At 33.2% G+C, this 16,248-nt stretch overlaps 2 protein-coding genes across 5 annotated transcripts in view; one reads left to right on the forward strand and one right to left on the reverse strand.

Annotated features, from left to right (window-relative positions):
- LOC123681622 overlaps positions 1 to 16,248 on the reverse strand; it is a 104,474-nt gene that overhangs the window by 20,880 nt on the left and 67,346 nt on the right. The gene's annotated exons all lie outside the window — the stretch shown is intronic.
- Positions 13,038 to 16,248, forward strand: part of LOC123681620 (putative endothelial lipase) — a 39,259-nt gene continuing 36,048 nt past the window's right edge. The window contains exon 1 of the mRNA XM_045619832.1: positions 13,038 to 13,508. Within this exon, the coding sequence (XP_045475788.1) occupies positions 13,307 to 13,508 (202 nt within the window). The 5' untranslated portion in view covers positions 13,038 to 13,306. The remainder of the gene's footprint in view (positions 13,509 to 16,248) is intronic.

Here is a 16,248-nt window from a genome sequence, read left to right on the forward strand (position 1 = left end):
TTGTAAAATGTTCAGTTAAAAGTTGAGTTATTTATTGTTGATACTATTTCATTTCTTGTTCATGTATATTTGATTATTTGAAATAAAGGTAATCTATCTATTGGAAAACCTTTTACATCATATCTTATAACATAGTTACAAGCTTAAAAATGTCAATATTTCGTCTGGATCGATATATCAAAGGTTATGTTAAGCTATATTTATTTTTACTCGAAAAAGTTTCGTGTACTGATAAATCACTGCTTTTTATGGAAAAAAAAACTGTTCAAGCTAAGCACTGACTTGATAAGTGTTATTCAAACTCTGCTACATTAACAGCAACTGTGAAAAGGTGCTCCAGGCAAAGAAATTTGGCTCTAATGTAGAAGTGATTACCGAAGTTGAAGCCTATTTTTTAAATTTGAAAAGTTAGACTAGCGTTGGAGTGCATTTATCATTCTTGAAGATAACTAGGTTGACGATTAGGTGAAGTCAAAATTTTATGAAAAATGTGTTTTTATTGTTTAGGCCGTGGACTTATCTTATGAAGTGCTATATGTCGACATGTGGCCTTCAAGGGCGCCCTGAAGCTTTTGACGGCAAGTCAGTGTTTTTCGTTTGATTATGCAGGAGGTATCTGACGCTCCAAAATTGTCCCTTTTGTCAATTCAATAAGACATAAAAAGTAATCGATTAAATTTTCGCACAAAACAATTCCTTACGTTGAAGACAGTAACGCTTCTTTGGCAACTAGGCCGACAGGTATGTGAATAATGATCATCACTGTGTATTCTAATGTTTCATTTTTTTTTTCACTTTCACCTAAAACGATTACTTGGATTGAAGTTTAATGAGGAGTGCAGAAATGATGGAGATTTGATTGTAATGGCTTGATTACTTTGATGGAAATCTTCGGATAACCTTCGAGGTGGCGAATAATTACTCACTTGAATTGCAAAATCTTGAATTTATTGTGATGCTCGGGGCAGAATGATTTATGCAGGATAAAAACGCGGCAAATTTCACGGTTAATCTAATTTGGCAGTTTTGAAGGGGAAAGCATTAGCTGTCGTTTCCTTGTGGGGAAATTGCGAGAATTAATATAAAATTTCGGAAATTGTTATAACAAGGCTTATGAAGTTTTGATTAAATTATGAAAGGGGTAAAAGTTCATGGGAAATTGAAATAATTATTGAATCTGAACATGAACGTATTATTCAACAATTTCAACGTTTTTTGAGCTATCTTTCCCAGAACAGATCGCTCTTTCGTCTGAAGGTTTCAAATTTTAAACCGTGATTGATCTCGAACGATAACGTTAGACTCATTCATGACGAATTTTCGGTTAAAATCATAAATGTCTGTCTGTCCGGTCGTTCCATACATATGGCTGTTCAATTACTTTTATGATATGTAGTTCCTGAACTACTAAATCGATGTATACTGAGTGATCCTTAATTGGAGGTACAAACGAAAATGAGAGATTTCTTGGATGGTTTGAAAAAAAGTCAATAAGCATAGGCCCGCAAACGCTTTACTATCGATGTCTACTGTTTCTTGCAGTACATACTACTTTATATGTGTTATAATTGTAATTAGTTTGCGCGCAAACTTGTTAATACTTGCATTTAATTGCATTTGCTTTTTTTTATATCTTTAATGCTTTAAAGTTGTCCGAAGAAATAAAGCCCATTGAAGACGGATCTAGACTGCGAGGTGGCCTCTTTTGAATGGTCTAATAATTTCTCGGAAAGATTCTGATATCTTTGCTGTAGGCTGTGGTTATTAGGGCAATTGAAAAGTACCCGGCCTGATGCACAGATGGCGGTGCTAGTATTAAATCCGTATAATTTTTAGTTAGTACCAACCTTTAAACGATCCGTGTCAAAATTTGACAGCATTTGACCATTAGTTTGTGAGATATTGCGTTATGAGTGTAGCTACTTTCGTTATTTGAAAAAAGATGGAAAAAAAATAGAATTTCGTGTGCTCATAAATATTGCTTTTTGAAAGGAAAAAATACAGTTGAAGCAAAATCTTGGCTTGATGAAGAGGTTCCGGGGTCTGCACCAGGAAAATCAACCATCATTGATTGGTATTCTGAGTTTAAACGTGGTGAAATGAGTACCGAAGACGACGAACGCAGTGGACGCCCAAAAGAGGCTGTCACCGACGAAAAAATCAAAAAAGTTCACAAAATAATTTTGAATGACCGTAAAGTGAAATTGATTGAGATAGCAGACATTGTGAAGATAGCATCTGAACGTGTACATCATATCATTCACGAATATTTGTACATGAGAAAGCTTTGTGCAAAATGGGTGCCGCGCCCCATTTTCAACAAAAGTAACAACGTGTTAATGATTCCGAGCAGTGTTTGAAGCTGTTTAAGTGCAATAAAGCTGAATTTTGGCGTTGATATGTGACAATGGATGAAACATGACACCATCATTTCACTTTGGAGTCCAATCGACAGTCAGCTGGCAAGTTTATGGCATTATTCTGGGATGCGCAATGTATAATATTCATTGATTACCTCCAAAATGGCCAGACCATCAACAGCGATTATTATATAGCGTTATTGGATCGTTTAAAGGATGAAATCGTTAAAAAACGGCCCCATTTAAAGAAAAAAAAGTGCTATTTCATCAAGACAATGCGCCGTGTCCAAAATCAATGAAAACAATGGCAAAATTGCATGAAATGGGCTTTGAATTGATTCTGCATCCATCGTATTCGCCAGATCTGCCCCCAGTGAATTTTTCCTGTTCTCAGACGTCAAAAGAATGTCTGCTGGAAAGGAATTTAGCACCAATGAAGAAGTAATCGCCGAAACTGAGGCCTATTTTGAAGCGAAAGAATAATCGTACTACAAAAATGGTATCTAAAAGTTGGAAGATCGCTATAATCGCTGTATCGCCCTAGAAGGCAACTATGTTGAATAATAAAAACAAATTTTGCCAAAAAAATGTGTTTTACTATGGTAGACTGGGGACTTTTCAATTGGCCTGTTATTTAGGTACACAGTCGTTTGGTTTCCAAGGGGGAAAATGCGCATGAATTGATGCAACATTTGATGCCAAGTCATTGCTTCTTTCAATTTTTGTACTCTGAAAAATGTTATTTTATAGAATAATATAATATGAATTTCGAATGCATTGTTAAAATTTTGTTGCTTTTTTGGCTGCCACATTCATCGCAAACTTGTTAACCCATGCAATTAATACATTTGTTTTTTTATTACTTTAATGCTTTTAAGTTGTCCCAAGAAAAAAAGTCTATTGGAGACAGATCTGGTGGCCTCTTTTTGATGGCCTTATAATTCCTCGAAAAGATTCTGATATTTTTGAGTTAGGCTGTAGTTATTTAACCGAATATGAACAAAGGTGTAGTCTGAAAAATTCACCTGATGTACTTCATCTGGTATAATTGTCCTGAAATTAATTTCAACGAATTGAAAACTTCCCAGGAATTTTCAACATGTATTATTTTATCGTCGAATACGGAGATCTAGCCGATCACGATAATCGACATAGTGTAATTAGACATAGTTAGCAAAACATCCTGACTATAATTTATACATGGAACCTACTTTGTTCATAAAAAATGTCAGGGTAAGCTTGGCGAATTAACGATTACCACATCGAATGAATACACCCAATTATCATTGTGATAGCGATGATCATGTCAGTGTCATACATCGGAACAATAAAAAAATCGACATTGAATTGGAAATTAGTTTGTGTTACTGACCCATCAGTGTGAACTGAGCAATTAATGATGAAATTGTTCGTTTCAGGTATTTGCGATGTTATTTGATGAGTAATAGCACTAGAATTCATATTTTTTCGCACTATTGAAACTGGTCTATTTCTTTTGTTACTTCTGCATAATGTTAGTTTATTCAGTTCCCTGTTTGAAATGAAAGATTTGGAACAAAGTTGTTCTACCGAGTTAAATATATTTCGCTGGTAATGTTGAAGACTTCCATAATTTGTTGATTGTTAAGGTTTCCATGAAAATGTGATATTTTTCACTCCAAACATTGAAGAACTACATGTCAATTGTAAACTGAAATCTGATTCAAATCTGTTTTTATGAATATACAGGCTGAGTCAATAGTGCTTGATCAGTCCATAACTCTTGCAAATTTTGACGAAAGTGACACTACTCAGCGCATAAGCTAAAGTTATATCTGATTGTAGGTACTGGCTGGTCCGAAAGTGTTATCATTTATCTGTGATTATTTTTGACGTGAGCCACTTTCTTCGAAAAATTTCATGGTTATAACGTTTAGAAGTAAAGATCATATTTTCTCTATTTCAGTATTGTAATGAGTTTATTACAGTTCTAAGAAGAGTGCTGTAATGAACTCATTACAGCATTGTTTTCAGTTATATTTTTCGTTTTGTGGTTGTCTATACCGACTTCCGATCCTATCAAATTTCAACACACGTCAATTGGCAAAATGATATAATTTGGATATAGTAAAATGATTTGCAACATTATTCCCAATTTTTCTTGATTCTGATGATGTTAAATCGATTTCGTCTGACATATTTCACGAATTCAATGCGTATGTATAAAATATTTCAAAATTCGAAACGTACGATTCAAATTCATATTCCGTAATTTGTCGGTTTTCGTAACAGTCACACCAACTGTCAAGATACAATACAAAAGTGACTAGGATGTTTAATCTGAATTTTTCATTGAATTTCGACAATATTTCACAAAACTCGACTGGAATAGAGAAAATATCGTCTAATACTCGTTGCAGAAGGCAATTCGAACAATCGTGCATCCGTGTAGGAATAGGAGCCCATTCTGTAACTTGTTTTAGAATATATTACTGTAATCCGTTAGAGATAATTGTACATTTTTTTCATTGAATTCCCGAAAATACGTTCTGTATATTCACCAAGTTTAATGTCATATGTCAAATTGTCATATATCAAAGGCGACATATTTATTCATCACCTAAGCATAGAATTCCAATTAAATTCACAGAAAAATTTTATTCTGATTTCTCTTTTATGTGGAATCAATATTTCAGCAAAATAAAGGGTGTTTTTTTTAGAGCTATAGAACTTTAAATTGCAATAAAACAACGGTGGATTATTCGATTGACATGAATTTTATTTATCCGCAAGATAATCTTGTGGCATTACATTTAAAATATGATTTCTGGCATATGACCGCCACGGCTGGCTCGGATGTACTCCAATCTGGACGTCTAATTTCCGATGACTTTTTCCAACATTTGTGGCCGTATATCGGCAATAACACGGTGAATGTTGTCTTCCAAATGGCCAAGGGTTTGTGGCTTATCCGCATAGACCAATGACTTTACATAGCCCCACAGAAAGTAATAATAATAATAATAATAATAATAATAATAATAAACTTTATTGATCCTTCCTGACATTAAACAAATGTATAGGACAAGTCATATAAAAATAGTATACAATTTCATAGAGAGAAAAAAAACAAAAAAAAAACAGATTCAAAGAATGGAGTCCCTAAGGAACTCTCCAACACTATAGTAGCATCCTTTAATCAATAGCAACTTTACTTCTCGCTTGAAAGACCTTCCATTCATTGATTTCAACCTACTAGGCAAACGGTTGTACAATTTAATGCCCATAAAGCTCGGTGAGGACTCATATTTAGCTGTACGATGTTTGGGGAAGGCTATGGTATCAGTATGGCGTGTTTCATACCCATGAAAGTCAGAGCATCTCTTGTATTTACTGATGTTAAGGTGGATATAATTGAGGCAATTAAGAATGTAAATACATGGGAAGGGAAGCATACCAAATTGACCGAAAATCGGACGACATGAATCGCATGGCCGAAGTCCGAAAATAAGTCGTACGATACGCTTCTGAGAAATGAAAACTCGACTTGACACTGTCGAGGAGCCCCAAAGAACCACGTTGTAATTTAGATGACTGTAAACCATGCTGTAATAAATAGTGAGTAGCTCCTCGACAGGAAGACAACTCCTGAGACGCAATAAGGCATAGTAAGCACTGTTCAGCCTCCCACAAACATGATCAAGTCTAGCGGTGTTAAATCACAAGATCTTGGAGGCCAATTCACAGGTCCAAAACGTGAAATTAGACGGTCACCAAACGTGTCTTTCAATAAATCGATTGTGGCACGAGTTGTGTGACATGTTGCGCCGTCTTGTTGGAACCACAGCTCCTGGACATCATGGTTGTTCAATTCAGGAATGAAAAAGTTAGTAATCATGGCTCTATACCGATCACCATTGACTGTAACGTTCTGGCCATCATCGTTTTTGAAGAAGGACGGACCAATGATTCCACCAGCCCATAAAGCGCACCAAACAGTCAGTTTTTCTGGATGTAACGGTGTTTCGACATACACTTGAGGATTAGCTTCACTCCAAATGCGGCAGTTTTGTTTGTTGACGTAGCCATTCAACCAGAAGTGCGCTTCATCGCTAAACAAAATAAAATGGACGTATTGCGCGATACGTATTCCGCACAGAACCATTATTTTCGAAATAAAATTGCACTATTTGCAAGGGTTGTTCAGGCGTGAGTCTATTCATGATGATTGCCAAACCAAACTGAGAATAAATCACTTGACAGCTGTTAAATCGGTCGCCATATTGAACAGTTATGCCAACTTAAAGTTATATACCTCGAAAAAAAAACACCCGTTATAACCAACAAATGCTAAGATATCGAAATCTCACCCATAAATTGTAGGTAGTCTTTATGATTCAAATAAATAATTCGAGGTTCCGTCGAATACATCTCTAAGTTATCAATGAAGAATTGTAATGAATAAAACTAACATTCAGCGGTAAAATCAAGACTCTCGTCACTCCAAACAATAGTAAAAAATTCCGATCGATTAAAAACCCAGAAGCATCTCCATTTTATCACAAACTACAAAATAAACACGGAAGCCATCGAAAAATACCGTTAGGTAGCTCGTATTGCAAGCAAACAAAACATTTATGATTCAGAAAAACGCCGAATTTGCATTGGTAAACAGACCAACTCATCGCTCAGTGTAACCAACTGAAAATATTTTTTATAGCCGTTTTTTTATCGTTCGCTGTTGAAAAATCAACCCTCTACAGTAGGTGGGTAGTTATTTCAGTTTTGTAACATTGTTATTTGTTATACATGTGTATTCAAAAAATTCGAAATTCTATCTGAATTCCAATGCTTGCACCAAATTCAATCGAAATTGGATAAATTAAATAGGAAAAATTGACATCCTGGGAATTTCACGAATGCACAATCCGTACTGTGAATCTAAAAAATCTAATAAAATCTTTAAAAATATTATCCTTTATCAAAGAAAATCATAAATCGGTTTTGTACCATCTACGTTAATATTAAAGGTAGAGAGATAGATATTTAGTTAGTATTCATTCATTTAATTGATTCAGTCTTTACTTGGTGGAACATCATATTGATTTGGTAAAAAATAATTGTAAACACTTACTACTTTTCACAGTTTTTAATAATTTTCGACAATTGTTTCGCCGTCTAAGCGGCTTCATCAGGGTTACATTGCAAATGTAATTAAATTCAATTCGAGTTATATTTTTTTAACAATTGAAGTAGGTATTCGTGCATATGCAAAAAATCCTCGTCTTCGATTCGGATTTTTGTTGCCACCAGCGCTCATACTTCTTTCTAAAATATTATTTAACAAAGTTTTTTTTTCGGAGAAATTAGTAATTTTAATACACTTACGAATTAAATTATACAAAATGAATTCAAATCAAATGAATTGCACGATTTGTCAAATGCATCTATGAAGTATCAATTAAAAATCCGAATGAATAAGACAAAGATATCCAACGGTAAAATTAAGACTTGCGTCACTCAAACCAAACAGTAAGATGAAATTATGGTCGATTAAAAATCCAAAAGCATCTCCATCATTTCATTATAAACTACGAAATATATACGGAAGCGATAAAAAAACACCGATAGAAGTAACTCTAATTGCAAGCAAACAAAACATTTACGAATCAGCAAAACGCCAAATTTGCATGAATAAACAGACAAGCTCATCGCTTAGTGTAAACGGAAAAAATATTATGTTTTATTCGGAAAAAAGCTATTTTTACCGTTTTTGTCTCCTTCGCTCCAAAAAAAATCAGACCAGTTCGGTTTTGTAAACAGTATTACCTTCCTAGATATTCTTATTAAGGTATACGCAACGCACCCCGTATTTAAAAAAATTTGGAAAGCTGTATCAATCTGAAAACCCATATCTTAAATCGCAATTCGACGAATTAAATAGGAAATATAGAGATGCTGGGAATTTCAAGAATTCTGCACAATGCGTACCCTTAATCCGAAAGAGCGAAAAAGTATTAAGTATCCTTTATTGGGAAAATGCTTAAATTCTTATGGGACCATCTACGTATCGAATATGATACTAGTCAACTAGTGGGTATCATATTCGGTACAGTAGATACGGTAATGGAATTTAAAGTGTTAAATTCCATTAAAATTGGATAAGCAACGTAGAACTTTCCCTCCTAATAATACAAACACTGTTGAATTTAAATTTGAGTAAAATCAAACAAATAATTGGAAGCTTCCGTCGAATGCATCAATAGGGTATCAATAAAGTCTGATGAATAAAATAAATATTCGGCGGTAATACCAAGACTTGCGTCACTCCAAACCAGTGGCGTATCCAGACATAAGCCTTGGGGGTTTAAAGAGTTATAAACGAAAAAAAAGTTGGTTGATCTTTTCCCAATGTCTCTTGAATTTATAGATACTTTTTGAGATGGATTTTCACCTGTCGAAATGTCAGCCGTTCATGAAGAAGTTTTCCAAAGTTGAAAAGGTTAGCTTACATATAATAGGGTTTTGATTGGTTTTGTGATCATTCAACACACATTAAAAGTTGAAACACGGGTTAAGATAGCGAATATAATGAAAACGTTTCACGATCACGTCCACCGCAAACAAATGAACAAAATATACTAAACCTACTGATCTATCTTCATGAGTGAACATGTTGAGGCAGTGCAGTAGGTTTTGGAATCTAAAGTGACGACAAAGAGATTCTTTGCAACAAAAGGATAATTCTGTCTGAATTTGAATACCAATAACAAATTTAATCGATATTCGACAAATTAAATAGGATATATCGAGATCCTAGGAATTTCACGAATACACAATGCTTACTGTAAATCTGAAAGAGATAAAAAGTTCTGAAAAAATACTACGGAAAAGTTTAAATTCATATGGGGAGATCTACCTACCAAATATGGTACCCATTTGAAATTCCATTAAAATTGGATAAGAATTGTAGAACTTTTACTCCTAATAACAAACACTGATGAATTCAAATTTGAATAATATCAAACAAAATTCAAATCAGATAAATTGAAGGATTTGTCAAATGCATCTATGAGGTACATATCAATAGAAATCCAAATGAATAAGACAAATATTCAACGATAAATTCAAGTCTTGCGTCTCTCTGTCTAAACAATAATACAAAACTCCGATCGATTAAAAACCCAAAGGCATGTCCATCATTTCATCACAAACTACAAAATAAATGCGGAAGCGATAAAAAAAAAACACCGGTAGAGGTAGCTCTTACTTCAAGCAAACAAAACATTTACGATTCAGTAAAACGCCAAATTTGCATAAGTGAACAGACATGCTCATCTCTCAGTATGAGCGAAGAAAAATCATTTTTTATTGGCTGGGAAGATCGAAAATCAATCCTCTATAGTAGGTACGTTATATTCAGTCTTGTAACATTATACGCGAGTTGTTTATATTAACGCGTACCCAACGAATACTGTGTATTCAAAAATATTTAGAATTCTGTCTGAATTCTCTACCAAATATGGTACCTATTTTAAGCTACATTAAAATTGGATAAGAATTGTAGAACAAACACTTTTATATTCAAATTTGAGTAAAATCAAACAAAATAAATTCAAATCAAATGTTCGGTCAAATGCATCTATAAGATATCAATAAATTCTGATGAGTAAAATAAATATTCGGCGGTAATATCAAGACTTGCGTCTCTTCAAACAATAATACTAGAGAAGCATTCAAGTCAAACTAGTTTGATTTTACTCACTAACTTGACTTGACTGGAAAATAAAAACTTTTTATGTAAAAAAAAATTGACTTGACTTGATTTCTGTATCTTTAGGTTTGGCTTCAAATCAAACTTCTTCAAACAGTTTGAAGTTTGAATATCACATAGCGCAACGTGTCTTAACCTGTGCCATTCTACAAATTAGTTATAGTTCATATTTGATGTTTTGTGTCTGAACTCAAAATGTCTGAAACTGAACTTTTTTTATGTAGCTCATGCAGCTCGGAATACGTACCAGAACAAACTGATTTTGAACTTAATTTGTGAAAGGTCTGAAGTACTTTTCACGAAGAATTTTGAGGTGACAAGTTGGAGTTAAATTGAAAAAAAATATTTTGAAATAATGTATTTTCTTTTTGTTTCGTAATAATGTAGGAATTTTTTATACCTACTGTTGGAATTTTCAAACCTGTAACCATTTTCCAGTTTGATTTGACTTGAATTATTTTTTCAGAAAGATTTACTTGAGTTTGACTTAGTATCAAGTCAATCTAAAACATTCAAGTCAAACTTGTGCAATTCTGAATAATACTAAATTTCGGTCTATTAAAAAACCAAAAGCATCTCAATTTCATCCCAAACTACGAAATATAGGCGAAAGCGATGAAAAACACCGGTAGAGGTAGCTCTTATTTCAAACAAACAAAACATTAACGATTCAGCAAAACGCCAAATTTGCATAATTGAACAGACAAGCTCATCGCTCAGTGTAAGCGAATGAAAATAATGTTTTTATTCAGAAAAAAACGGTTCTTGTGGTGTTCGTTCCTAAAAAATCAACCCTCTACAATTGGTAGATACGTAATTTTCAGTCTTGTAACATTATTATACGCGAGTTGTCCATATTAATGCATACCCAACCTAACGAACACTGCGCATCAAAAAAATTTGAAATTCTGTCTGAATTCGAATAGCCATAATGAATCTAATCGAAATTGGGCAAATTAAATAGAATATAGTGGAATCCTGGGAATTTCACGAATACACAATGCGTACCTACCTATTGTGAATCTGAAGGAGATAAAAGTTCTGAAAAAATACTACTCTTTATACGGAAAAGCTTAAATTCGTATGGAAATATCTACCTACCAAATATGTCATCCATTTTAAATTTCATAAAAACTGAATAAGAATTGTAGAACAAACACTTTTGTATTTAAATTTGAGTGAAATCAAACAAAATAAATTCAAATCAAATAAAGGTTTCGTCAAATGCATCTTCAAAGTATCAATTAATTCTGATGAATCGAATAAATATTAAACGGTAAATTCAAGACTTGCGTCACTCTAAACAATAAAACAAAATTCCGATCTATTAAAAACCCAAAAGCATCTCCATTTAATCACAAACTACGAAATAAACGCGGAAGCGATCAAAAAAACACCGGTAGAGGTAGCTCTTATTTCAAACAAACAAAACATTAACGATTCAGCAAACCACCAAATTTGAATAGTAAACAGACAAGCTCATCGCTCAGTGTAAGCGAATGAAAATAATTTTTTCATTCAGAAAAAACATGTTCTTGTGGTGTCCGCTCCTAAAAAATCAACCCTCTACAATTGGTAGATACGTAATTTTCAGTGTTGTAACATTATTATACTCGAGTTGTCACACAAGCTCATTGTAAGCGGAAAAAATATCATGTTTCATTCTGAAAAAAGGCGGTATTTACCGTTTTTGATTTCTTCGCTCCAAAAAATTAGCCCATGGCACAAGTTACGTTATTTTCGGTCTTTCAAACAGAGAACCCTAGATGTTATACGCAACGCAACCCGTACTTTCAAAAAATTTGGAATTCTGTATCAATCTGAATACATACCCATACCGCAATTGGACAAATTAAATAAGAAATATCGAAATTCTGGGAATTTCACGAATACACAATGCGTACTGTTAATCCGAATGAGCTAAAAAGTAGTAGGTACCCTTTATCGGGAAAATGCTTAAATTTGTATAGGATCCAAATTTGTATGGGACCATCTACGAACCGAATATGATACCCACTTTAAATTCCATTTAAATTGGATGAGTAATGTAGAACTTTCACTCATAATAGTACAAACGCGTTTGAATTAAACTTTTAGTAAAATCAAACAAAATAAATTCAAACCAAATAAACAAACGGTTCCGTCAAATAAGGTCATCATGAGGTATCTATAAATTCTGATGAGTAAAATAAATATTCAACTGAAAATTAAAGACTTGCGTCTCTCCAAACACTAATACAAAATTTCGATTGATTAAAAACCCGAAAGCATCTCCATCATTTCATCACAAACTACAAAATAAACGCGAAGCGATAAAAACACCGGTAGATGAAGCTCTCATTTCAAGCAAACAAAACATTTACGATTCAGCAAAACGCCAAATTTGCATAAATAAACAGACAAGCTCATCGCTCCGTGTAAGCGGAAAAAAATATCATGTTTCATTCTGAAAAAAGGAGGTTTTTACCGTTTTTGTCTCCTCCGCTCCAAAATTCAGCCCTTGACAGTAAGTTACGTTATTTTCGGTTTTGTAAACAGAGAACCCTATAGATATTCTTATTATGGTATACGCAACGCACACCATTCATTCAAAAAATTTGGAATTCTGTATCAATCTGTATCAATCAAACAAAATAAATTCAAACCGAATAAACAAACGGTTCCGTCAAATGCATCATAAGGTATCAATAAATTCTGATGAGTAAAATAAATATTCGGCGGTAATATCAAGACTTGCGTCACTACAAACAATAACACAAAATTCCAATCTATCAAAAACCCAAAAGCATCTCCATTTCATCACAAACTACGAAATAAACGCGGAAGCGATCAAAAAAACACCGGTAGAGGTAGCTCTTTTTGCGAGCAAACAAAACATTTACGCCAAATTTGCATAAGTAAACAGACAAGCTCATCGCTCAGCGGACCAGAACACCGAACCAAATCACCAGTTCTTCCTTCCTGCTGCCAAAGGCCAGCCGCATCGTCTAAGGACAGTCACAGAAATGGCGGGGGCTGCACTTGTTGCGGAAAATAGCTTTCTAGGCAATTTCGACGACAATACATGCCAGCTATTGCCACCGGTCAATACCACGATTCACACAGATGATGGAACTTTGAAAAAAATGTGGCGATCAGTTTAACAGTTTTCGAGTGGTGCGTTTTTACTCTGTGGTTGACACTCTGTGACGGGATGAAGGTGTTTTCGAACACTTTGGGGCTGTTGCTCAATTTTGTGATGGCCCCTTTTACCGGTAACTTGACCAAATCGTTGCAAGATGTGCAGAAGAATATAATCGAGCCTGTACAGGAGAATTTTATTAAGCCGGTTGCTACTATACCGTTGAATTTGATAAGGAATAAAGTGACTTGCAGTCCTTATAGGTTTGAAGTGGGTGAGTACCTTCGGATTTTTTTTTCTAGTTTAATTTTTATGTGATAAGAGATATTTCCATTTTGAGAACCGTACAAGTAAGTAAATATATATTCCAAAAAAAAATTAGAATGAATATCACTAAAATCACTCTCACAAGTAAAATCCAAAAATATACATGAAATGATAAATGACGCTAAAAATTTGCTAGAGTATATAGGGTTAGATTTTTCAGAGGGGCACTACAGGGATATCGAAAACCGCTAGAAATACAGGGTGGCTTGAATTCCAAAAAAGTTGCGCTATTTATGGATGAGTGTGTGGGTGTGAACTGATCTATAATATCCTCAATGGTTCCCGAGATATCTCGTAAAAACTAAAAATCGATATTTTTTTTTTCCATAAAACTTATTTGTTTCTGGAGATAACTTGACGAAATTCGGTTTTTAGCCATTATCCAATATAGAGATTCTAATGTTGTCGTCAGATTTTTTCTGCTTTCCATTATTTCAGAGAAGCGATAGCCAATTTTTTTTCTTATGGACGCCATATTAGTTCTCCTTATGGGCCGATAAAGAAAAAAATTACGAATTTAAAAATGTATCACACTCTAAAAGAATATCAAGTCAAGCTACGCAAATTTGAACTTCCTTTTTATTTTTTTGTTTGAATAGTAGGTTGGTGCCAGAATTGTCAAATAGTTTGTTACTTCGTTCAGTGGAACCATACTTAATTTTTGTAAAAACTTTAATCCTGTTTATTGAGTGTCGAGAGTGGGTTATTTTTAATTACAATGTAAAAAAAATAATACTTGTCATCCAAAAAAAATTGGAGAATTAAAATACTTTTTACAATTTTTTCAAGAACCTATATATTGAATTCCTTGAACAACATGCTAATTTGTCACAAGATTTAGATTTTCTTGATCCTCAGTTTCTTATCGTAGATTCGTATAATAATAATAATAATTGTAAGGTAATCAGTAAATAATAATAATATTCTATACGGCAAAAAATAAAGTTTTTTACGAACAATTTTTCACGAATCGTCACAGATGACTCTGTATTCTAGTTTGTACTTCCGACCTTAAGGTATTCAATAATCATTCACATGGAATTCGGACATTTTCTGCTGAACTGTTTGTTTTCAGTATATGTACTGTCATTGATCATTTCAAAGTAGCGGATTTATTTGTTTCTGATTCAAAATACTTCAAATTAATTAATAAGGATGTATCAATCGAAAGAAGTCAACTGAACCTCATTTGGAACCTAGTAGAAATCTTCGTCAAGCTGTCTATCTTTATGGGCAGAACGTTTTCCATTGTTTCAACGGGTAGTTGAACAATTTCTGACTAAAATTTCATGTGAATGATTAATTTAACGGATACATTAAGGTTGTTTAGACGGAAAATTCAAATTTACAAAACTTCTTCATTTTTTACTGTAGAATACGAGTCTGCAATCAAAAAACAGGAGTAAATCAATCAATAAAATTTAATTGAACTTCCTCCTCAAAACCATTTACTTTTACCCCGATTCATTTTTCAGTAAGTTAAATTTTTCCTTAAAAAAACCAACCCGTATAATATTTTTCTCGACGTAGTAGTTCCACTTTTGTTGGTCCCACCACTAAAATGAGGTGAAGTTTTCATTACACCCTGAAAATTTAATATTCGCTCTAGTTTTTTCTGTAATTGAGATTGTGATTGACTGAAATAATTTTGTTCAATACTATTGTGACTTTCAAGATAATAAAATTTGCCGTAATTGTCAAAACGTTAATAATGAAGAAAATGAAACTGAGTATACATTTCTATATTGAAAACCAAAGTATTGGGATAAAAATAATTATAATTTTTTTTCTTGCATCTACAAAAACTCGCAATTATAGATACGTAGATATTCATTGTATATAACAAACTGTATTACGGTGATAAAATGATTTTTTGTTCGATTCAAGTTTATATTTCTATAGATTTCAAACTAAAATCGACGATTTGATCGAACGATCAAAGTCTTGAGAAACCGGAATAAAAAATAAATAATAACTTCTATGACTACCTATGATGATCTGATCTAAATGAAATACGGTTATTGGAGTTACTAAGCTCAATTATTATGAGTTACTTCATGCCAAGAAAGTAGAACAATACAAAACAAAGTGGAGATATTCCATCAAATAAGAATAAATAATGACCAATGTGTAGTATTTGCATTATTTTAATAACATCTCTATTGAATGAAATGAAAACAAAACTGTTGTGTACGAAAAAAATTCTTACACTTTTAAGTATTTAGTGCAAGTAAAAAAATTTCTTCTTGTATTGTATACTTTTTCACGTAGTGTCGAAAAAAGTCTTTTAGATTTTATCTTCATGAACTGTATCTATTTTAGGAATAAGTAACAATTATTCACATAAGGTAAATGCAATGAAGCAAATACAATGTGAGAGGTCAATAACAAGTTTAACATTTAAACATATTTGTCTACTCATATTCCGAGTTATTTCTCAATAATTAGTCAAGACACATTATGTTCTTGTTGTCCCATCTGATTTCATAATAATACATCATTCTAGAAGGTTGAAATCTGAATTCTTTTCCTGGTTAATGAAGCCAATATGCATATTGTTTGGAGATTGGATATATTTAAAGTTAAAAGCAGATAAAAAATACCATTGGAATAAGGAACTGAATTGATTAGATACATTCAATAATTTTTGACATGAATTCACAAAATTCGTTTGTTTATTTTGAGAA

The sequence above is a fragment of the Harmonia axyridis genome, chromosome 6, assembly GCF_914767665.1.
Source record: "Harmonia axyridis chromosome 6, icHarAxyr1.1, whole genome shotgun sequence".
NCBI classification, from domain to species: Eukaryota; Metazoa; Arthropoda; class Insecta; order Coleoptera; family Coccinellidae; genus Harmonia; species Harmonia axyridis.